Source organism: Acartia tonsa, chromosome 6 (genome assembly GCF_053477335.1).
Source record: "Acartia tonsa isolate MP-2025a chromosome 6, ASM5347733v1, whole genome shotgun sequence".
NCBI lineage: Eukaryota > Metazoa > Arthropoda > Copepoda > Calanoida > Acartiidae > Acartia > Acartia tonsa.
The window spans coordinates 33,803,503-33,829,015 of record NC_137265.1 but is presented as its reverse complement, the minus strand read 5'-3'; the positions used below and the strand labels follow the sequence as shown (position 1 = coordinate 33,829,015).

The 25,513-nt window shown below is 30.1% G+C and overlaps 1 protein-coding gene across 1 annotated transcript in view; it reads right to left on the bottom strand.

The window, feature by feature from the left end:
* LOC145322448 (uncharacterized) overlaps window positions 1-25,513 on the bottom strand; it is a 165,154-nt gene that overhangs the window by 120,164 nt on the left and 19,477 nt on the right. The window contains exons 4-7 of the mRNA XM_080164449.1: window positions 20,827-20,900; window positions 16,626-16,690; window positions 16,223-16,316; window positions 3,949-4,010 (exon numbers count right to left, since the gene is read on the bottom strand). Of these exons, the coding sequence (XP_080020575.1) occupies window positions 3,949-4,010; window positions 16,223-16,316; window positions 16,626-16,690; window positions 20,827-20,900 (295 nt within the window). The remainder of the gene's footprint in view (window positions 1-3,948; window positions 4,011-16,222; window positions 16,317-16,625; window positions 16,691-20,826; window positions 20,901-25,513) is intronic.

Below are 25,513 nucleotides of genomic sequence, written 5' to 3'. Positions count from 1 at the left end.
CACGCCCCCAAACAAAAACAAAAAAAGCTAAAAAGATGTTTAAATTATTCCTACTACTGATTTTTCCGTGTAAAACTCACAATGAAAATACAAGGAATGCCTTGATCTAAAAACAGGAACATCTTATTGCAATTTACCATTAAACCTCTATGAAAATATGTAAATGCACTAAATAACAATTTATAGTTTTTTTGTTTTTAAGAAATGGTCTCAATACCTTAGATTCAAGCCATTAAATCATTAAACTTTGATTTAAAAATGATTTAGTTCTAGAAATATTATCTGACGTACATAAAAATCAATTAACATAAATTTTTGTTTTCTGTTGAATATAAATTGGCTATGTCATTATATCCAAACCAATTGATAATCTAAATTTCATGAGGGTGAAGTGTTCTCAAATATGGAATCCTAGACCTTGCCAAAAAGATGTGCCTTTAAAGCCGAACAATTTTAATTCCGGAAAGTGTTGCGTATTTGCAATTTGCACAATAGCTTTTGGTGTCATGTACTAATGAATAAAAAGCAAAATACATAGGGTTAGTTTGTGCTGTTATAATATATTTTCAGTTCTAATAGCTATTCACAATTCGATTAATATGCAAGAATATGTCTTAAAATGTGGTAAAAAAGGTCTGACTGCGGACATGAATTAACGCTCCTAAATTATGAGATGAATGAGTTTACAAATTTGGCCACAGGAATAAACAGATACAGATAAATAAAATGTATAAAAATATTTTAGGTTAAAGACAACTTTTAATAGTTATGTACCTACATTCTTTAAGTAAACTTTATTAACCTACTAGGGCTCCGGCCCTTGCATATGTTTGGAATCTAAAGATTAGATAGTCTAAATCAATAAAATGAAGAACTCAATCGGTTCACTAGCTATTAAAATCTCAAGCTACTGAGAGGAAAAACATACTTCTTCATAAAATAGGATTGTGTTGGATATATATTAGGGCGGGTTCATATCGGAATTAGACAAAGAGGGGACGTGCAACAGATAAAACTAACTAAAAGTTCCTGATTCTACTCCTCAATGCCTTTCCTGGGAGCACCATGAAGCCATAGTTCTGATTCAATAAATTTTCGACACCCATTTACAAATAGCTATATAATTGAATGTCTGGTCGTCAGCGGTTTTAAGACTTAGGATAAATTTTAAATCATCCAGAGGTGTATTATACTCATAAAAATCATTTGCAGATCCCCGCTTTGATCTCAGAAAAAAATGTCCAAAATCGACCCACCCTAATATGTATTTATACTTGATTTTATATGATACATTTTTTACATACCTAGACTCTTCTTTAGCGTATTTTCAACAATTGTGTTTTCCTGGTGTAAAACACTTTTTTAGTCAATTTACATATCCTATTCTGATTTTAGAAAATAAGGGTAGACCTGAATTATGTGAGTAGCATAACAAAAAAGGCATATGTATACAAACTTGCAAAAAGCTTCTATATTATCTTAGTTATGGTTCTTACACAATTAATTTTCTAAATTATATGCTTCTATTATCTTAGATGACTAACTATGGGTAAGGCTATAACAACCAAGTACAGCTAAAATGAGCATTGTCACATTTAATGCCCATACTAAAAATTGTAAACCATTCTAATTAAAAACTAATATTATGTCTATTAGTCCTAAATGTTAGATATATAAACACAACTTGTTTTTTTAAATTTTATTATTGCAATACAATTGTTTCACTACTTAATAGATCATCAGTTCCAATTAATATGTCAAAAAATATATGTCTTTGTCTTTGCATTTTGAATACTTTAAAGAAACTTTTAAGAGTCCTAAATGTGTATATAAAGTCTTACTACTGTTTATAAGCCAAGGTTTTCCCCTGATATTTCCTAATGATGTCACACGTCAGACATTGTAACAGTAGGTACCAATTTTAAACTCTTACTACATAACTTATGTTTTTATGAAAAAGCATATTTCGGAAGATTTTTTGCTTTTATTTTCAAAGGTTTTTGGTTGTTATTTTTATGTTTTATGTTTGTATAGAACCTAATTATTGTGGGCTTGTTCTAATCCAACCAGGAAATAACCTACTTTAACGTGGGCATAATATATAAGTATAGTCTGTAACATATTTTTAAAACTCTACAAAAAAGGTTTGAATTTTTGTTGTTCTGGATGTATGGAAATGAAATAATTGTTCTATTAATTTGAAACAGAGTTTACAGATTTTGAAGTTGAGTAGCGGGACAAAGCGTCTCAAAAATCAGCCATGTGACGTCATAAAAATGAGGGGGATAAAAGGAGAAATGGGAAAGAAAAAAAGAGGTGGATAATCCCTCTTTTTTATGACGTCACATGGCTGATTTTTGAGACACTTTGTCCCGCTTCGGAAGTTGATTAAATTTGGTTTTTGGACACTATTAAAAAACACTGAAACTAGGTTTAAGTTTTTATTTGGCTATGTAGTAAAATCTCTTAAATGGCTAGAACATTAAATACAGAGATTTCAGGGGTGCTTTTTAATAGTCCATAGCGAGCTTTCCGTCATTTCTTTGTTTTTAAAGATATCCTAAGAAAACTCTAAAAAAGTTTTATGATCTGTTACAAATTCCTTGTTTTCAAAAAAAATAGTTGACATTTTTCCTGTTTTGAAATAAGATTATCTAAACTATGTAAAGTAATGGAAAAGTAATTTTGTTTACGTAAACTAGATTTATATATTTTTAAGTAAATAATATTTAAACTTTGAGGTTTAATCCTCTTGTATTCCCTTTCGTAACATCGCACCTTATGGGGCGATTCTTCGTATTTTTCACAGTAGCTTTTCTCCTATTTCTTGCCCCTGCGGGGCCAATTACCTAACCCTGTGGGGCAATCACCAAACCCAACATAACCTAACCTAACCTAAAATAACCTATAAAAGGCAATTTAAAAATACGACGAATCGCCCCTTATGGGGCGATGTTACGAAAGGGACTATTCCCGAATTTGTTTCTCTCTAAATTTGAAAATTTGTATCCCTCCCCCCCCCCCCTACAATAATGACCATGGCCCCCTGGCCTGCCTAGCCACGGGCGCTCGGCCCCTTAGCCATATGACCTAACCTAACAATTGTAAAAAAAATTCATAATGGGAGGGGGGGGGGGTATGAAATTGGAAAAAAATGCTAAGAGGATAACGCAAACTTTGATTTGTTTTGCAACATTACAGAAAAACCCACTCTAATCTTACATAACGTTAAACATGTTTATAACTTATTCATATGTAAACTTAAAAGGAATAAATTAAAAAAAAATATAAGTAGCAATGAATAAATTGTAAAGTAATTTCCGGTATTGCTTCGAAACCTATTAGAATCTACTGAAATACAACCAGTTCTCAGCCATACTGAAAAATGAAGCATAGCATCGTACTACAGATAATTTTCCATTAATATTTTTTTTAAAAAATCATAAAACTAATATTCTTTATTTTGATATAACTACTAAATAACTATTCCATACCCAAAAATAAATAATAAATGACATTTTTTTTTTCAAAAGTTAAATGAATAATTGAGACTTGTGAAATGTCCTATTTATGAGTAGATGCCCTGCTAAAAATTGGATGTTCTTGGAACAATTGGAAGAGATGGGAGGATTAAATAGTTTGCAGAACAATTGGAAAACTAGATAACCCTATCCTTTGTAGGTACTATCTAGAATCAGGGATTAAGTTATAATAACCAACATACTTTGGATACTCATGTATCTTTGTGGGTACTATTTACATAAAGTGATATACCATCTTATCTGAGGCGTGCAGAAAGAAGGTTGTACCAACTCCCCTGACAATTTAAGGGGGGCGGATACACCCCCTGAGCCAATTACCCCCATTGACAAGTGTCTACACCCCCCTCCAATAGGGTAAAATGTGCGCCCCCCTGAAACTACAGGAAGAAGATAATAAAAATGTTACCTATAACTTTGAGCTTGACCCAGCTATTCTTTGTTGGCAAGTCAATATAGTCTACACGGCATCTAAAAAAAAATAATATTTTGTCAAAGAAAATTGTTGAACAATAAAGGAATATTTTATTTTTGTATGAAAATATTTTCATCCAAATGAACATATAAGCTGCCTTCAACAGTTTAGGGAGTCAAAACATATTGTTCCCTTTTAAATTGTTGATAACAATTACTGTTTAAAAACTGTAAAAATACTACATCTTTATGACTCAAAGGCAAGATATATGAAAAATTAAACAGTAGTATATCAGTCTAGAAACAGAGGAACACAGTAAAAGTGTCTGACTGATTATGACGTAACAATAAAAATTAGCCAATGAGAGGCCACTATAAATTTTACCATTGGTCAATAATGGCCTCTCATTAGCTAATTTTTATGTTACGTCATAATCAGTCAGAAACTTTTACTGTGTTCGAAACAGAGAAATTTAATAAAATTTTTATAATAATAGTATTTCATTAATAACCAAAAGAACAAGAATTTACGATTTAAACTCTACAAATTGAGTATTTTAAAATTCGGCCTTTTTTGTAGTTATTTAAGATTTCAGAAGATTTAGATATATTAAAATGTATGCCACTGTCCTCTCCTACCTAAATCATGTTAATTTAAATTTTAATTCTCCACTTTTGTTGGATAAGAAAAGTTGAGAATGATCTAGATTCAAATTTCCCATGTATAGATTGTAGTACCTCCCTAATCTTCAAAACAAACCCTCGCTTAGTTTTAAATATTTAGATTACTCTACCAAGTTTTAAATGTCTTTCTATAAATTCTTTAAACAATTTTTTTATACCAACATAAAAGTGTAGTTTTTGAAGTATCATTTTTATATTAATTTAGCTATGGCCACTTTTAATTAATCCTATGTAGTCCTAATAACAGATCTATAGTATACATAGCAAAACTTCAGTATTTAGGGTTATAAAATTGATCTCTACTGGAGTCTGTTTGCAGGAATCATTTTGAAAGCTACCAGAAGGGAGGTATTTTTAAAGTCACCATGTTGATTTGACTTCTCAAGTGGGAAGTTGCCGATCTTGACATTATTCTGCGAGGATCATAATTTAAATTATTCTCCTTATTTCCTCCCTTCACTTTATCTAGCTAGACCCACAAACATTGTCTTCTACTTTTGCTTTTTAAATATAAGTGTTTGTTCAAGATATATTGGAACATGTTTTGCCAGTAAAGGTTAGAACATGTTCTAAGCCATACTGAGAAATCATGTATCTTATAATATCCAGTTTTCTGCGAATATAAAAATGTACTACCATAATATTAATTCCAGTTTTGTTAACCCGTGCCTTAGGCATATCTCAGGGCTACAAAACTGGTCTTAATTGTTACATTTTTATATCCGCAGGAAGCAGTTTTTAATACGATGCGATAAATAACTATTCTATCGCACTTAGGCACATTAGTTTAAGTAACATCTACCTCCAAACTAAAAATTTGATTCTGGAACCTTTATTATGAATAGCAACTATTTTATTGACTAATATTCATAAAATTTAAATTCCTTGAAGTCACAAAGAGAAATACTTTTGTGGACATAACTGTTCTATTCCTCTCTTCCTGTCTCTCTCTCTCTCTCTATTTCTTTTTCTATGTCAGTCAACAAGACGGACAGACATGGGATTAATTTTAAAATTTATTCTTTCAAAAATGATAAATCATTTCTAGCTTAAGTAGGAAGAAAGTTTCTTTATCAGAAATTATTCTCATACTTTTAATTATTTATTAAACTTTTCGTCTATAGTGCCTAGTAGAGTTATGTCTCACAGAAACCAACTCTTTGATTGCCCTAACTTTGTCCAGAAACTTAGCTTATTTTTTAGCAATTGCTATTTCAATATATTTTAACTAGTTTTGGGAGGGAGGAGGGTGGAAATAACTTGTTCCAATATAATTATAAACCTTCTATGTACGTCTGAGAGTACTAAATGTAAAGGAGAACCATATCAGTTTAGCGGTTAGTGAGATCTTTTGCCCACACAGATAGACACACAGACATCCTGGATTAAGGATTACTGGACATAAAAGGAATTTTAACTTAAGTGTTTTTATTTTAGTATAGCTTTATTTATTCTTGATAATATGTACACATCTTTTATATGTTATTTAAGTAAGTATTCTAAAATATCTAAATGTAAATCCTATTGGTGTATTTAAATCCTAAAATCTTGTTACCTTGAAATTTGTGTATATTTTGTTATTATGTGTCCATACATGCAAATACAAGTCAAATAAATCACTATGGTCAGTTTCATGGAGGAGGGAAAGGGATGTTTATTTCATCTGCATCCCCTTCATCCCTCTGATGATAATTAATGCATTAAAAGCATGAATTTTAATTGAGGTAAAGATTAATTTGTATTTTCATGCTCTATCACATTATTCATGATTCAGATTATAATAGGAAAGGATATTTCAAGTTTATATCTTAAAGCAATGCCTGTCATTTCTGTTCAGTTCTGCTAAAATATTTTTTTCTCAAGTAGATGAAAAATTATATTTTGAGGTTCAAATTCATTTTTCTATATATCTGACTTAAACGATTATAATCTTTTTTTTCTAGGTTCAAAAAGCATAACCTTCGTTTTTTATGTCAATTGTTCTAATTTTACTCTTTTTCAGAAGTTCAGCTACTCTATAATTGTTCTTATCGGTTCTTACATTAAGCTTACATCCCTAGAAATTTTAATTTAATAGATCAACTCTTTCTTTCTCTCTCTCTCATCTTTCTTTATCGATCACACACACTAACATATACAAACAAACACTCTCTCTTTCTATCTTTCATTCCTTTTTTCTTTTCATATCTCGATTTTTGCCCTTGCTTTCAAACAGCTCTGTTTTGTAATCATCCTTGTTATTTTATACAAATCTTGCGATATTTCATTCATATTCATTCATTCCCATTGTTGGTGTTGTATCACACTTTAAAAAAAAGGATTACACATAAACTTTTTATGTTTATCTAATGTTATAATGTATGTATGAGTTCCCCATTAGAATGTAAATAACACTAGTACCCAAAGTTTTAGCATGTTGATGTTATTATGTTATTTGTTGGCATTTTAACTTTGGTACTTCTACCTATTTTTTTTAGAGAGATAAGTGTTTATTATAAATTTATCGTCCATTGTCTTATCCCTTAAGATCCCTGATGAGTCCAGTTTATACATTCATACGAGTTTCTCACTTTTAGACTTGGGAGCAAAGCTACTCTGTGTATAGTAACATTTTAAAAATCAAACACCTGTAAATCCTGTAAATCTCTGAAGCTTCTTTTAAGATTTGTAGTTTTTGAAAAATTAGCCTAAACCAGTCAAAAACAGTCAATATAGTTAGTATTTTAGTTCCTTTAAATCAAATAAAAAAACGCAAAACGAACAGAAATCGAGGAGGGTGTTAGCTACATCCATAGTAAACCTTAGATATTTATCTAAATCTCTTCCTTCTAATTGCCATGTGTATTCCCTTTTCAAAACATAAATTCATTTGCTCTATCATTTTTATTTTTACTCTGACCATTCTTGTTTTTCAAGTTTTTTTTAGTTTTATGAAAGATAGTCGTAAAATTTTAAAGCTTTTAGAGTAGATAGATGGATAGATGTATACATATTTTATTTCAAGAGAGCAAAATCATGTATGTACATTAGAGGAACCATAGAGTGCGCAATGTTAAGCAGAGAAAACTGACCAATTATAAGAGAGATGTGTTAATAGTATATTCCCAAAAAACCGGTTTAGAATTAGAGCAGCTTGAATTCAGTCTCCATTTGAAAAATATGTTTTAATTCTCAATTATAAAACTTCCATTTTGATGAGCCTTATACTATTAACTTCCAAATCAAGAAGTCTCGTTTTTATACTCCAAAAAAGTGAAATTAGTAAAATCAGTGGATCCTTTGATGTGTAGAGTGTGTGTACCCTCTTAAAACACACTTTACCATTTTGTAAGATGACAATATTAAACAGAAATAGTTCAAGTATCTTTTACTACAAATGTATGTATGAAATAAATTTATATGCCTACTTTAAAAAAATACACTTCTATAATGAAGTAAATCTATTATATTTCTACAAGACTGTCATTAAAAATTACATAGGGATTAATTAATCTATTCAACAGAATTTTTCTACTAAGAAGTTCATTTGTTAAAGATCTGTTAAAATAGTGGTGGAGGGATTCATATATTTCCTCGAAAGATTCCCTGGGTCAAAAATTTTAAAACGAACAGTCCATCCGTTTATTAGATTTTAAAGGACAAACATATAACAATACTTTTTAAAAAAATAAATCAACTGCCTGCTGAAAGTCAAACTGTCATTAATGGTTTTTATGAAAATAATAAAAGTTTTTATCCTCCAGAGTCTTTATAATACCAGGGAAGGAAGGAAAAGACTTTAAATTCTTATAGTTCACAAAGTTTTATATATTCTCTATACTAATACTTTGGTTACTTTTATTAAAGCTCCATTGATTAGTTCAAATAAACAGTGTTCAAACTTTTTAACCAATGATTTTTATCTAAAAAAATGATAGCTTTGTTCATTATATCTATTAATTCATCTCCATTGTCTTATCCCTCAATATCCCTGTCATAATACTCTTATGCTTTGATAAAGTTAAAACAAATTATCTCTAAGTAGATTTAAGTCAAGTTTTAACCTTGTTTTAGCTGGAAACTAATCTTATGTTAAGCAACATAACAAACTATGGATCTAACTACAAAGTATGTACAGGCTCAACAAATATTTATACATAAGTTTAAACTTATAAATTCAATTTCTCTTTAGAATCATTTGGACCCTTTTTTCTTAAAATTCTTTATTGATTCATAAAAAATGCAAAATATCAAAACTTTTGTAAATCGTGCTCCAATAAAAGAACCTTATCATTTTTAGACACAACCCAATCTTTCCCGATTTTGTATAATCTTTTGAGGAACACGACTCCAGTGACGAAAAAGGGAAGTAGGGAAGAAAATCTCTTCAAAAGTGATGGGGAAAACCCCCTTTTCTCCCATCTCTTTTTTTCATCCCCCCTTCCCTTTTTCGGGAAAAGAAAAATATGACGTCACTGGAGTCGTGTTTCTCAAAAAATTATACAAAATCGGGAAAGATTGGGTTGTGTCTCATTTTTATAATGCTAGTGGATGCGCCTCTAGTATCTATGGACATGAATCTAGTATACATTAGTCTAAAACCATCCCAGGACTCATGAGAGTTCAATAAAATGAAGAAACCTATCAATTCAGAATGTATCGGCTAAAGACAAAAAATCTTTTTACTTTATGTAATAAGATTAAGCTTTGCAACACTTCATCTTCAATGTAAGTACGTCCAAATTAGATTACCTATATTTCATTTTTACGATGGATAAATTTTTCTGGCTTCTCTTTTTGGAGGTTTTCATCCATAATTGTTAAGTAGATTGGGTTTTTCAAAAGACCATCTTGCAGAACTTGGAAATTATTTAATTTCTAAGTTTGCTTAGTAAGCAAATGCATGGTGTATAATAATTATTAATCATGAATGATAAGCTTAGAATGCATTTTGTGTTTTATATCATATGTATGTTCAAAATTGTGCATTTATTGAATTATAACTGACTTTGCCTCTAGGCCCCCAGTAGGTGTGCCCCTCGAGATAAAACATCACCATAAAAATAGCAAATAAAACTTTATTTCTAGCATCAAAAAATTTTGGTGGTAAGCCTTTAGTTAAGCGATTGTATAAGCTCACAAAATAGACTAAAACTAATAGATAAATTTCCTAAAACTTTAAAATCCAATCGATTAATAAAATATAAATTTAACTTTAGAAGAATAATTCTTCTATAGCCGTGTATAATTTTAAAAAAATGTTTTATGTGCTTAATTTCGGAGAGGTCAAATTACGTTGTTTTATACTCTCAGTAAGTTTCAAAGTCTGGATTTAAAAATCAAGTTTTTTTCTTCTGTAACGAGTAAAAAGATTAGTGACTATTTTTTTCAACAAATGCACTCATGTACTTACATAATGTATACTTATGTAATACTAAAAGTTTTTTTTTGTCTGTTGGCTTATTTACAAATTCTGTTTTGTTTTCAATTAAGTTATTTGCGAGGATATATAAATAAAGCATTTGCTTCTCCAAACATTCTTCACATAACCATTGACAGGGAAATGACAAGTAAAGAAAAAACAAGTTTTCATTCAAATAGACAGAAAATTATATCTATCTGGCATAAATGAAGAATCTATTAATGTAATCAATTCAATCAATTTAAAAGATTTTTTTTCGAAATTTCAAAAATAAATCATTTTAACATTTTTATAAGAAACATATCTCATATGTAATTTCCTAAAATACCGAATCATATAGATGCCTAGACAAAGTGAGTTTTAGGGTTCAATTAATTTTCTCATCAGAAACATTACAGTTAAAGTAAGTGTACTAAATGACCAATGCAGTGGTTATAGAAAATCTATTTTTAATGATAAACACTTTGACATATATACATATGATTTTTTTTAGCAGCTTCGCTACAAAAACTTGGCCTGGAGAACTAATTACTATATAATTGACTAAACATATCCATGTCCATGAGAAGAGATAGTTTATTATTTGCAATGTCCCTGCCAGACATCATCCAGCTTCTAAAATTTCAGGAAAATAGGAAATGTAATAAATTATTTAGCCTCAAACTTTTCCACAGTTCAAAGTTAGTTTTTTTTTATTTTAGGTTTTAGTAAGCTTCAACCATATTCTTAAAAAAAGATAACATTTAAGTCAACTATTTAGAAGCAGCTTATTGTGCCTATAAAAAGATGACGTCAAACAATACAAATGACCGATGATACATTCTAAAATGTATACTGGCCTATCTTTGGTCATTTGTATTGTATGACTTAATTTTTTTAAGGCACTATAAGCTGCATCAACTATTGTTTTTTTTTGGCTTAAAAAGTATAATCAAATAGATTTAAAAATAAAAATGTCCATGTTCTTATTTCTTTATCTATGTTAGAGCTAGTCTACACAGGAAACATTTTTTCTTCTGGTTCTTAAAAATTGCAGTAAACAAGAATGGTAAGAATTAAAAGTAAATATCCAAAGGAAGGTTTATTTTAAACTGCCAAGGGGTAAAAATGTGACCGCAAATGTGCACATTTGTATTCAAAATCCGTCCCTTGCAAAGTCGGGAAATACCATGACTTATTAACGCCTTACTTAATGATTTAAAATAACCGTCTGTATGTCTGGTCCATATGTCTTAAGCATTTTAGGGGATGTGTGATTTTCCCTGCTTCTATTTAAGATTCTTTCTATTGATCATTTTCTTACCAATGAGCACCAAGTATATTGTTTAATTTTTTTATATATATTTTACAGCCATTGAACATCTACTCTATAACTTATCTGGTCCGTTTGACCATTCATAATTTTCTTGTGCTTCGTTGATTATGAAAATTGAAATCCTCGTTTGTTAATATTCAAAATTAAAACAAATTAATTGATAATAGGTTGATAAAAATAAAACATATAAAATTACAATGCACTAAACTTGTCCGTGTTGACATGGTATAAAGAAGTTTAGTAAACATTTACATTGTAATTTGTCTAAGTTGGTAACAGCCCGTGTGTTCAGATAATTGCCCCAAACAAACTTTTAAACCAAGGCTTGTGCCGAATAGCCAACCATATTTATTTGTAAATGAGGATAATACCAAGGATCTAAAGGGATAAGACAATGTCAATTGATTGATGTACATCCCCAATTATAATACATAAAATTAATCCTTCTGTAGATTACAATTAATGGTTGAAACGTTAAGAGACTAAACTTAATGATCCAACCAATCAGAATTCACTGAAGTACCCGAAGTTGTTAAGCCAACAAAGGAGAAAACGCTATTTAAAAACTTTGGGTTCCAGTTTAATAAACAGCCCAGTGTCCTCTCTCTCTCTCTCTCTGGGATGATACCTATTTATGTTTTCTAGAGAAACTACTCTATAACATTGGTATTTATGTCAGTCAGGATGGCTAAACATTTGTCCGTGTTACTTCTTTTGATAGAAAACTCCGATTTAAATCATCCCTTTTCTTATTTAGCTTCCTTTACTCTTTTATTTCACAGCATTTGATTTTAGCTCCTTTTTTAAATGTAAAGCTAGAAGAAAAACTTTTTTTTTCTTCTAAAGTCTTTTTTTATGGAGTTGGGGTTGTAAGGACAACCATATTTGTTCCCAAACTTTGTTAGCCCATGTCTTATGTTATTTAGCTGTAGAAGCTAAGGATGCAGCCATTAGTACATAACCTAATCTCATCTGAAAGTTACTTAATTATTAACCAAAAGATAATCTTCAAATTATTCCAAAATTCAATAGATACAAGTTTTGATGAAATTAAATTCATACAAAAGTTCAACAGAAAGAAAATTAATTTCAAATTTTTTTTTTCGAAACTTGATTACAGATTTTTCAATTTCATTCAGATATACAGGGAAAAGCTAACGCAATGTAATTTTTTCTTTTCCAAATTTTAAATATTTAGAATCAATAAACTCTACAATCTAAAATTTTAGGAATTCTTAAAATTGTGCGATGATCTAACATCATACTTACATATTACATTTAGAATAGAAAACTATAATAATATTAAATATAAATCAGTGATTTCACTTAAATCTATTTCATTAACATTGAAAACTCCACCCCCCCCCCCCCCCACTCTTATTCTTAATTTTTAAACAGAGGAGATCCTTATAATAAGTGATATATTCCTTCGGGGCTTTCATAACCTTTACATAACCTAATCTAACCCAAAATAGACATCAACAGTTTCTATCAAAATATTCTTTTATGGTCCAGATGCAATATATGGGAAAGTACCTTTTAACCAATAAAGTATTTTATAATTATTTTCATTAATTCTAATTTAAAAACAATTATTATCCAATGTGAAAAATACTTTCATTTTTTACATTCCAGTTGGGTGCAGAAAGTGTCATTTTTTTTATTTGATGTTGTCGAAGTGCAAAAAGTGCCTTACTTAGGCAATGCCTTGCTCTTAGACCTTAATCCTTTTTGCAAAGGCTCTTTAATATCCCTTAAATGGCGTACACAAGAGGTAGAATCGTTTGAGAGGCTTATCCCAACTTTCATTTTTTTGTTTGGGAGGGGGGGGGGGGGACTGGATCGAGCTTATCTTACAAACTGAAAACTTTTTAGACTGTTATTAGGCTAAACATTATCAACGATTAAAGTGTGGTTTATTTTCAATAAAATTGTAAAAAATCAAATTCGGTTATTTAAATGCTACAAATTTTTGCTATCTTTAAAAATAAAAATTTAAATTTCCCCCCCTACAAAAAATGTAATGTGCGCACTTGCGGGCAACATCTGCAATAGTGTGCAAATGATATTAAATGTTTGGTAATGTTGTAATGTATAGTGTATTGAAAGTGTGTTGGTGTGTGTGAGTGTGTGTGTATGTGTGCGTGTTATACATTAAAGGCTTGGTACAAAGTGAAATTAATAATGTTCAGTTCTATCCTGTATCAGCCCAAAAGTTTGCAGTAATGGTTGAAAAATGCTGACTCTAGTGCCCCACTAGGACGGGTTCGTTTTGGAATTAGACAAAAAGGGGGTGCGCAACAGATAAAATTTCTGACCGAAAAAGAATTAGAAATGACTAAAAAATAATCAATTTTTAAGGTTTATTGAGAATTGTCCAATTTGTAGAGGTTTTTTGAGATTTTCTCAGGCTAGGAACGAGCTTTTTTTAAACAGCCAAAGGTTCCTGATTCTACACCTCAATGCCTTTCCTGGGAGCACCATGAAGCCATAGTTCTGATTCAATAAATTTTTGACACCCATTTACAAATAGCTATACAATTGAATGTCTGGTCGTCAGCGGTTTTAAGACTTAGGATAAATTTTAAATCATCCAGAGGTGTATTATACTCATAAAAATCATTTGCAGATCCCCGCTTTGTTCTCAGAAAAAAATGTTCAAAATCGACCCACCCTATGCCACACCCTCCTGATATGGTATTGATATAATATTTGTTTATCATTTAGCTTTCAACTAGAGACACTCTTATGGAAGATGTGCAATTACTATCGTATATGTTCTCTCTTTTGCATATCATCAACAAAAAAGTGTTACCAGAACAGAATATACTTATTTGAATTTGACTTAAATAACCATAGCTTAATGGACATACTGACACACAAAGTGAATTGTAAAGTTTTAATATAGGGACATTTCTATTTTAAACATATAATTTTTTTAAATATGACGATTGCAAAATTATTCATTTGCACGTGATTTGTTGAACAGCATTAACATATAGCGGTCAGTAAGATTAGTTTTCGCATTTGTACTATTTGTTATTGTATAGTAACTATGTTTAATTTACATTGCTTCTAAATATTCATTTAAGCTATTACAATTATTTTACAATGTAAAATTAGAAAATGTGTTCAAAATATTTTATACATCAAACGCTTTAGTAAATTTTAACTGATAAAAATTATTTACCTAGTGTCCTTTAATTTCACCAAAAAGGAATTCAAATTCTTTCTGTAGGCCGCGTTTGGAGAAAAAATCACTTAAACCAGCATTAAGTATCAAAAATAAAATTAAATAGAAGTATTAAATGTATTTCCATATTATTATACTTTTGGTCACAGTTTTTATGTATGGAAGAAAAAAAAATAATTACCAGTCCCTACTTTTAATTAGTCATGTTTTGTTTGTGACTATATTTGATTATTTTCCCCCTTTTCACAATTAAATATAATTAAAATATCAAACACAGAATTAACAAGGTAAGTCTTCTAACTAGCAATGTAGCAGAGTAAAATTAATATTACAAAACAATGCCATATAATACATATATTAGGTGTTTTTTGTTAGAGTATATATCATACAAGTGCTTTTTTATAAAATGCCTGTTTAAACTGAAAATATTGGGAGGGTTGGGGAGGTAGAAACTTCTATTTTTTTTTATCTTGGGAGGCATCTTGTGTAGACATACTGACAAACAAGTTTTAAAGTGCCGAACGGACATTTTAATATGGCAAAATAAATGATTATTGAGTGGTTTTGCTATAAAATCATCACCACACAAACGATGGGTGGGAGGGGGATTTGTTCACCAAATAATTTGTCATATTTCATATTCCCCCCTCTTAGCTATCAAATTGTTAACTACATTATAACTTTATCACACCACCTCCAAATTTAATCAAGACATTTAAACATAAATTTAAAATTTCAAACTTGTATTAACTTAGATCTCATTCTATTGTGTCTTAATAGAAATATTCAATTTCTAACAGCTTTTTAATTTTGAATTAAATATATCTCATTACCAATTATTCCATGATACACTGAATTAAAGCAAACTTGTCTGTCTTTCACAATAGTCCAAAGCTTTTGTTTAATATGGAGTAGTAAAAATCTAACACCACTTAAATGTAAATTTATTTCATATCTTCTTAGAGTACAATATTTGGTCTTGAGAAACTCAATTTATTTGAAAATAAATGAAAAGTAGGTCTATTTTGATACCTAAATGGCCTTTATTGTCTACATGTTAAAAAATCTTGATTTGATTGAGGGACGACGTTTATCAGTGCAAATAAATTATCATAAATGAAAAATAAACCCTATATCATAAAACTCAAATACTAAAAGAGGAGTCTTTCATCTATCGTAAATTTATTTTATATACAAAAAGAAAAGAAAAAAAATGTTGTTATTTTGATTATGAAACGGGCGAATAAATATATCCTTATACTAAAGTAACAGGATGTCTGTGTGTGTATCTGTGTGTCTGTACCGAAGGATCTCGCTTACCGCTGAACCGATCGGGTTCTCCTTAACAGGGTAGATTCTCATGTGTCCTGGGAAGGTTTATAACTATTTTGGGGGAGGGTACCACCACCCTCCCAAGAGAAATGACAAAAAATTCGAAAAAATTTTTAATATTGGGGAGACTTCAACGTTACATATGGTAGGTATCGTAACATAAATAAGGAGACTTCAACGTAACATATGGTAGGTATCGTAACATAAATAATTAACATAGACTTTAACAAACAAAAATATTTAAAGTGCCACTAGAGGCCTCTAGGGGCGTAGCCGCTAGTTTATTCATAATTCAATAATCGGTTTTACAAGCCATGAATTAATAAAAAATGAACATAGAATACCTGTATTTTCCTTTATCCTCTCTGGTAACAGTGGGTAGTAGGAGATAAGATTTCTTCATTTTTCCATTTTCTTCATAGTATATTCGTCCTCGATCTTAACAAAATAGAAGAATGCAATTGTTCAAAAACAGGTCTATTTGATTATTGCTTAGTTCAATTTTGAAGCTATGTCATTCATACAACAAATATTAAGTTCTGATTTGTTTTGGACGTGATTTTGATAGGATAATGCCTTGGGTTAAAAACAGGCTTTCTATTTAGGCAACTTTTGGACCTCAAGACAAGAGTCATGTATTTGAAGGGCGTATTAAATATTGAAAGTAGAATTTCTATTACAGCATTTTAACATCCTCTAGGACGGACATAAGTGTATCTCATTTGAAAAGCTTTGATATTAATTTACCTGTCGTGTTATGATTACTCCAATGAACGCCAGATTTCGTTTCTTCGTATCGACGTAAATCCAAACTAAAAAGACAAAGTTAACGATAATATTGATTTTATTTCTTATTTATACTCCAAAAAGTGGCAGGCTTTTTTTCCACGAATAAATTAATTTTTAGCCCAACATATTATAGTTTTCTTCTCAATCTTTCGATTTTGATTGGCATACCAGGCATCTTAAAAATAAAATTTTGGTAAAATTATCATTTTTTTCCTTATAATTTTTAGCAAGTTTCTTGGAGGGTATAGGCGAGGACATAGCTGTAAATGGTATAATGCAATGCATTACATGAAAACCATAATTGCTCATTTGTTATGAAATAATTTAGGGCATGTAAAATCTTTAATTATTTTTGCATTTCTCAGGACAGGGACAACAAATGAAACAAATAGATTACAGGGGAGATAATACTCATAAGAGCGTGAAATTAGTTTACGTATAAAACAAAAAAAGCACAATATATTTACTTAATTCAGATTTAATTTCGAATAATAAATCTGAAAGTATTTAAAAACATCTCAACCTATTGTGCATTGAATTGCAGTTCGAATTGGTATATATTTGTGGTTTTCTTTATTATAAATGAACAAGGATGAAAACATTCTTGTGAGAAGACATAAGATTTAGTTAAGCAATAACATAAACTCATTTAGAAAGTTGAAATTTTCCATAGAACATTAATAGCTGTAGCAAAAAGCAGGAAATTTTTTTTAAATGTTTCATTTCATTTTATGTTCTAAATATCTTTAAAAGATGACTCACTACAATCTCAACTGAAATTAAGTAATTGAATCTAGTTCTATATTAACTATTCTAAGTTTTTCTCTGGTAATTTGAAACCTAGATTACATTCTATATTAATTGTTCTAAGATATAGCCTGGAAATGCTGCACACAATTTCATAGAAAACAAAACAATTTACACTTCTTTTCAACTCAAAAGAATGAAAGAAAATTGAAACAAGAAAACAACGCATTCATTTCAGTACACTATTCATGGAACTGAAGAAAAGTTCCTATTATATTATGCATATATGTATCTACTCTATAATTCCAAATTTAAATCTAATTGATTAATAAACAACCTCATGTTGTAAATTATAATTCTTCAAAGAAATAAAATATTTACGCCTACAAACAGGGATGTCAATAATTTCTGATGAAAAAGAATTCGGGAATAGTCCTTTTCGTAACATCGCCCCATAAGGGTCGATTCGTCGTATTTTTAAAATGGCTTTTTATAGGTTATTTTAGGTTATATTGGGTTAGGTGATTGCCCCACAGGGTTAGAGCCCCCCGTAGGGTTAGAGCACCACGCAGGGGCTAGAAATAGGAGAAAATCTACTGTGAAAATACGAAGAATCGCCCCATAAGGTGCGTTGTTACGAAAGGGACTATACCCAAAAATTCTAATTAGAACCTAAAGGATTTTCCTTTACCTTATATTTTTGAAAATAGATATTTTGCCTAATAAGAGGGAAGTACAGCATTTCTAATGGAAAAGAACTATAACTATAACCAAAGGGTCTCCTTTACAGTGTAGCATTTCATGGGAGGGTAGTTAAACTATTTTGGGGGAGGGTACCATCACCAATCAATGAGAAATCGCATATGAAAAAATGAACCTCCCAAAATATATTTTCTCACTTGTTCTTTTTACATCCAATAGTGAAAGTGGAAAAAGGGTCAACTTTCCCCCTCCCATACCTAAAATGCCTCTAGAGGCCTCTAGGGGGCGTAGCTGCTTGTAAATGATTTCGTATTTGTTTATTTATAAAATTGAATCAATTCTGGTGAATGTTCTGATTAAGTTTTGCTATGGTACAAAATATACAAATAAAATTTAAATAGACCTATATTTAAAACAAATACATCAAATGATTTCAATTTACCTCGGCAAAAAGATTCAATTGGAATTCAATAATTGAAAGTCACAAAACATCTTTATTAATAGTTTCTTTTTATTAATTGATAAATTAGAATAAATAAAAAATAAAATACTTGGATTCAACATGACAGTTCAAACAAAGTTTTTTTTTAATGTTTTAGGTTATGTTAGGTTAGGTTCTATTGAGTAATGGGAAGGCCTGTAGGGTTAAGACAATGTAGGGTATTTTCAATCCTATTGTATAAAATAGTCAGTGGGATCTCTAATGAGAAATAGTCCCTAGAATTTTATTTTACTTTTCAAAACCTAAAATTAAAAATGAGGGGGAGGTTGGTCGACCTACCTTCCCCGCTTAAGTGCCACTAGAGGCTTCTAGGGGGCGTAGCTGCTGGTTTAATCCAAAAGTAAGAGGGAGGTTATCAGTGAAAAACACTACTTAAAAATATAATTCTGTATGACATGAAAAGCAATAATAACATGCAAACATTAGTATTAATGAAAGGTTATTGTTGTAAGTTATTGCCAATGAATTATCAAAAGAACATTGTAAAATTAATTGGTATATTCAAATAATTCCATATGTCCTTTTATTGTATTACTATTAATTTTGGTTTGTAACTTGCACTATGGGTTGGTACTAAACCATTCAATTTACCAGTAAACCTCCCATAACCCTCCCTTATAGGTTTTAATTTGATACTTTGGTGATTTCCCTAACATAACACTGTTCCCTTTCTCTTATCTTAGAAAAAAAAAATAAGGTATGTTGGGGGGATGTGATATTTTTTCTTGGCAGAAAATTTCAGTTGTATACAGTGTTGTGTTTTATATTTTGCAGGAGGGGGGGGGGGGAGGTGATGGTGCACTTGCGATTTACAGATTAATATATTGGTAGGAAACCAATCTATCAAAGTTGGAATGGTATTATTGTGCTGGTGGTGTGTGTATAAGTTTTGAAACCAGGCAGCACACATTTTCTATTGCTTTTCAATAAATTCTTGTCGACCACAAATTTGTGCATACGTGTGTTAGACCTACTCATTTCTTTAACAATTTATGGGATCGCTATATTTTTTTATATCACACTAGCAGCTACGCTCCTAGCATGTATATTCGAAGGGGCAGAGAGGGGCTAGAAAAATAGCTTAAAACCAACCCAAGAATTAAATCTGAAAACAAAATAGCTCAAAACTATCCCAAGACTTGAGTATGAAAATAAAATAGCCGGAAACCATTACAGGATCTACGTGAAGCTTAACTAAAACAGAGAACCCAATCAGTTCAGTAGTTATTGAGATCTTAAGCTTCAGACAAAAAACCTGACCACTTTATATAATAGGATTTCTTGTCTATCGATCCGTCATTTTATTCATTTTATATTCTTTGACCCATGAAAATATACTTTTTTACTAATCTTGCCGTTCACCCATATTGCTTTAGTACTCGTAGATTTGATTTTTAAAGCAAACCATGATAAAGAGGTATAGAAACATATCTCAAAAGCTTATTATTCTATTTTAACTGGGATCATTGGTTTTTATTTTAATAACTAGCAGAAATAATGTTGTCAACTCAAAGTAGTGTTTCAAATTTGTTCTAATTGACTAGGATATTCTTGACAAAGCAATAAAAATTTGAATTAACTAAACTGAACTGGTCTAATGTGTATTTATAAATATAAGGATTTATTCGATATTCACTATTAGAAAATTATATTTTGTTGTTAAATTATTATTAAATTACTAATATTGATTATCAAATTTTCTTTGATGAAAATTAGTCTACGTATTTAAAACTTTCTTGGAAAGGAAAACTCAATTGGTTCAGTAGTGAGCAAAAAACGTACTACTTTATATGTAAGGATAAAAATAAAGACCAAGTGCGAAGATCTTATTTTACTTAAAATAAGCAAAAAGGAACACCTTTCTTCCATCTATAAAATAAAAATGATAAAAAAATATATAAAGAATTTAATTTTTAATTTTAGCAGGTTTTCGAAATAAATCATTGATTGTAAAATATTCATCATATATTTTAAAAAGTTTTAAGCAACATATGTAAACATATATGAACTTGTAAAATCTATCAACAATAAGGAAAATATGTTCAATTTTCTTTACTTACTAGGACGTAAGAAAAGCCTTTAGTTTCAGAGTAGCTCTGCAACTAAAGAAAATGCCTACAATAGAGCTTAGAACTGTTACGGACAAACGTACGAACAGACCCTTATAATAGAGCAGCTACGAAACAAACCAAAAATCTTAATCCGTACCTGTATATTGGAATGTTTTGATCCTTTCTGTACCAGATAATAAGAGTTGGCCGGTCTCCAGCTGCACCGTCCTTCTAATAACAACAACATGGATAACAAAATTAACCAGAGGACACAGGAATAGGACACCTGATGATAAACTAACATGTTACAAGAGTAATAATGGATCTTGGACAAAGTAGCTTCAGACAAAGTAGCTTCGAACAAAGTAGCTTCAGGACAAAGTAGCTTCAGGACAAAGTAGCTTCCACTGTTAATAAAGGTCATGGCCGCAGCGCTCGGCCCCCTGGCCTGCCTAGCCGCGCTTTGTCCAAGATCCGTAATAATGTACCCAGCTGCACTATCCTTTTATTAAATACAACATGAGAATTAACCAGTGGGATCAGGGATAGGTCAATGAAGACAAACTAACATGTTACCACAGAGTTAAAAGGTCTCCAGCTACACTTTTCTTCTAATAACAACAACATAAGTAAGAGAATTAACCAGGGGGTCACATGGATAGGTTACCTAAAGATAAACTAACATGTTAACATAATTAAATTGTAAAAGGCAAATGGTTCTTAAATTGTAGTAAGCATAAAGAATTGTAATTTTAATATTAATAAGCTATTAAAAATAATTTTGAACAATTAAGTTCCTTTTTTACCCTTCAAAAATTAGGAAATACTGTTTACTAGAAAAGCAATTTTAAGCTTATGCCTTAAGTACCGGTTAATTTAATATTAACCCTCTGATATCAATCTAAAAGGAAAAATCAAAAGAATATATGTGGCCAATAGATAAAGTATGCCAAAACAATGTCGGTCCATATTTTTTTTGTAGTGTAGATACTCTATAGCTAGGGACTGTTCAAAACCGTTCGCATGCCATGATACAATAGGTCATTTTAAGCAAACACCTACACGTTTCTTAGATAATCATTCGTTCTATTATCTTCGCATAGCTTAATTTTAATTTTATTACATCAGAATGCAACTAATCATAATTGATATTGTTCTGCTTGTAAAAAAATCTTTCTTGTAGTTGCTATGCTATGAAAAATATATCAAGATATATAAAAAAAAATAACTCATTCAAGTCAAATAAGAGTTAGACCTAGAATTTTCTACAAAATAATCGATTGATAAAATCCTGATTTTTCCCTATTGTGAAACCTTAAAACCTAATTAAAATTAGAATTGTATTCTCAAATAGAATTAATTTACTGCATACTGTTCTGCAACTTTTTAACATTGTTTTTACCATTAACTTAAAGACAAATTTAAACACGCTTGCAGCAGAGATAATCAAAATAGACACTATATTAGTAAAAGATAGAGCTTTGGTAAATCTTACTAAATATACAATTTCCTACAGATTTACTGAAAAACACTTTAAAAATGCCCTTTTTGAATACATGTTTAGATTGTAGAAAAATAATAATTCTTTTTCGCTGGGGGAATATTAATCTTTTCTGTTTTGTTTGTAAATTAATTAAATTTGTTCAATTGTATTCGCTCTAATGCATATATAAATCCAATCAATTCCTGCCAGGGATAATGAATAATTTACATGAAGAAAAAATATTAGGAAATAAGTTTTAATTTGTTATTACTTATCTATTGCATCGTATAATAGACAGCTTTACGCAGATATTTAAATGGAAATTGTATAAGATTAAAACCAGTTTTGTTAGACCCCGAGGGCCCGAAACAAAAATAGATTTAATATAACTGTAATACGATACTCTATATAAGTCTGTAGTATAGCTGAAGACCGGTTCTAATCCAACGGATATATTAATAGGTTTCAAAGCCATACTGGAAATCTTTTATAAAGATTTCTAATCAAAGCATGCTGTTGTACAATAATGTAATGCAAAACAATTAACCTTTTCAATAACTTTAAATTTATGAAAAATATCTCAATCTTCAGATGGTCTATCCCTTATCCCTGACTCGTGCAAATTAGATTTGTCTTTATATTCCCCAACAATCTAAAACTAAAAACACACACACACACAAACTTTAATACATATTATAATGATTCAGCTATTTCAGGTGATTTTTAGTAGCACAGCTACTCTTTAACTAGGATATGTTCGCACGTACGAGATTTAATAGGTCAACAAGTTTTAGACACTTTTACTTAATAAGTTAGACTAGTTTATTTCGCTGCTATATCAAACAATTAATAGTATTTGAACCTGGAATGTCTTTTCCAGCTTTAATATCCGCTGAATTAGATCCGATTCTCAGCCATAATGAAAAACCATGCATATCATCGTATTACAGACACTGTTTCACGAATATTAAAAAAAAAAAATAATACTAGTTTTGTTGACTCGGGGCTAACAAAAACAGGTTTATCTTATAATTTTTCTAATTAGTATCCGCGAAAAACAGTCTATATTACTATGTGATAAATAACTATTTTTTATTGAGTTAAACTTTTTTATCTTTATTGTTATTGTTAATTTTTGTATTATTATTGTAAAATATAAAGTCAACAATGACAAGTAGAAATGTTAAGACTTGTAAATTGTATTTATGTCTGTCTTTATTTTGAGCGAAAGCTAGGGATATAGGAATTATTAACTAAACTTAAAATCAGGTTTTTACATTTGCTTAAAGTTGGGTTAAACTATTTAGATATTGGTAATAGGAAATAATATGATAAACTATTTTTATTAAAACAGTGGAAATAATATTTTAATGATTATATTTTTTAACTTTTCATTTTTAGACTGAATGAAAGAGTAATTAAACCTACACGGTATTCTTCCAAGTAACTAAAATCATTCAAAGCTTTAACCTGACATAAATAGCAAACCATAACAAACCTCATCTAATCTATTTATAAAATCTTTAGCAATGCAAGCTTAATTTAACCTTACTTACATATTTTTAATAAATTAAATTCTTGTTAAATATAAAAAAGTTTGTTGAATTCTATCTTCAAAGTTACTATCCCAAAATCCCTGGCCAAAAATACCAAGTTGTTATTGTGTAATTTAACGGATAATATCTCATTGTTATTTCTATTAAACCCATTTTGGTGGATTTCTTCAGTGGTTACTTTTTCATTTCTTAATTTGTCTGTGGTCAAGGATAATACACAAAATTACTTATTCTATAGATGAAAAGAACGTGTATTGTCCCTTTCGTGGCAACGCCCCTTAAGGGGAGTTTCTTCGTATTTTTAAAGTAGCTTTTCTCCTTTTTCTTCCCCTGTGGGGCAATTACTTAACCCAATATAACCTAACCTAACCTAAAATAACCTATCAAAAAGCCATTTTAAAAATATGAAGAATCGCTCCTCAAGAGGCGTTGCCACGAAAGGGACTATACCCAAAAGAACTACTGTAATCTAAAAAGCTCAGAATATGATAGTTTAAACAAACCAATCAATATCTACTAAAAGTATCCAATGTTTTTAAGTCAACAATTAAAACTTTACTGACAATACCCTACTTAGTCACAGAAGCCTGATAGCTCAGATAGTTGGGAAAAGGCTTAAAAATCTTTAAATATATCTTACATAAAGACACAAATATACCTTATTATAGATCATTTTCGTTTAGTTGCAATTAAGATACAACTATCAAGAATAATACTAAAATTCCAAATGTTTCATTATGGGCCCAATTTATCATGGCAAGTGTGAAAATCGGAGAAAATCTTAGATAATCTTTCAGTTATCTAAGTTAAATCTTTCATCAATGATGTACTGTACATAATCGGACCCTTAATTTTTCCATGAAAGAAAAAAAAACTTTCAAAACAAAAAGGATCCAGCCATTTAGATGCAATATTTGGAGGCTTTTATCAGTTGCAATGGTGGAAACCACTACTAAGGCAAATCATGCGGTTACACACATTTTCCTTTTACACAAATATAGACCTCATACCTACCACCTTTTCCAATTGTAATATAACAAGAATGTTATGTGACAACATCCAAAAAAGTAAACCTAAAAAATCTGACAGTAGGAAAAATAGAAACTAATATTGAGTAACAACGATTTAATATGCAATATGTAAATTTGAATACAGTGTACTTAAAATGAACAATTATAATTTTGGCTTGATTTTATACATGTATATTCGTACTAGATATCCATATTTCAAAAAACAATTTAATTTAATTATTCTATCATTGAAAACTTGTTGTTAAAAAAAATAATAGTGTAGAAGGATATATGGAAGAATGAAAAAAAACTGCTCCCTCGTCAAAATGTGTTCATGTTCAAATCAATAACATGTCCAGATTGTTTCTACACTGTTTTCTTATTGGTCTTATTAAAGATCTAGATATACTATTTTGCGATTGGAAGGTACACAATGGCCAATATTGAGTAAAAAGGAAATAGCTGAGCAAGCTTTGCAAGAAATTAGAATAATTTTCTTTCTATTGTCGGGTAATGTCTTGTTATTAGTGAAGATACCCACACACACACACACACACACAATTACACATACAATCACACACACATACACACACAATCACCTATTACCCACACACCCACAAAACCAAAAATACACCAATTTACTCACAAGCAAAGACACCAGTATTCATTTCTCTAATTCATTCAAGTTATATACTTAATTTAAAATAAAAGAATCCTAAAATTCTAAAATTAAACAATATTTTGGGTAAAGGGGACTGCCTTTGCCAAAAAAAAAGGTACACACCACTTCAATGA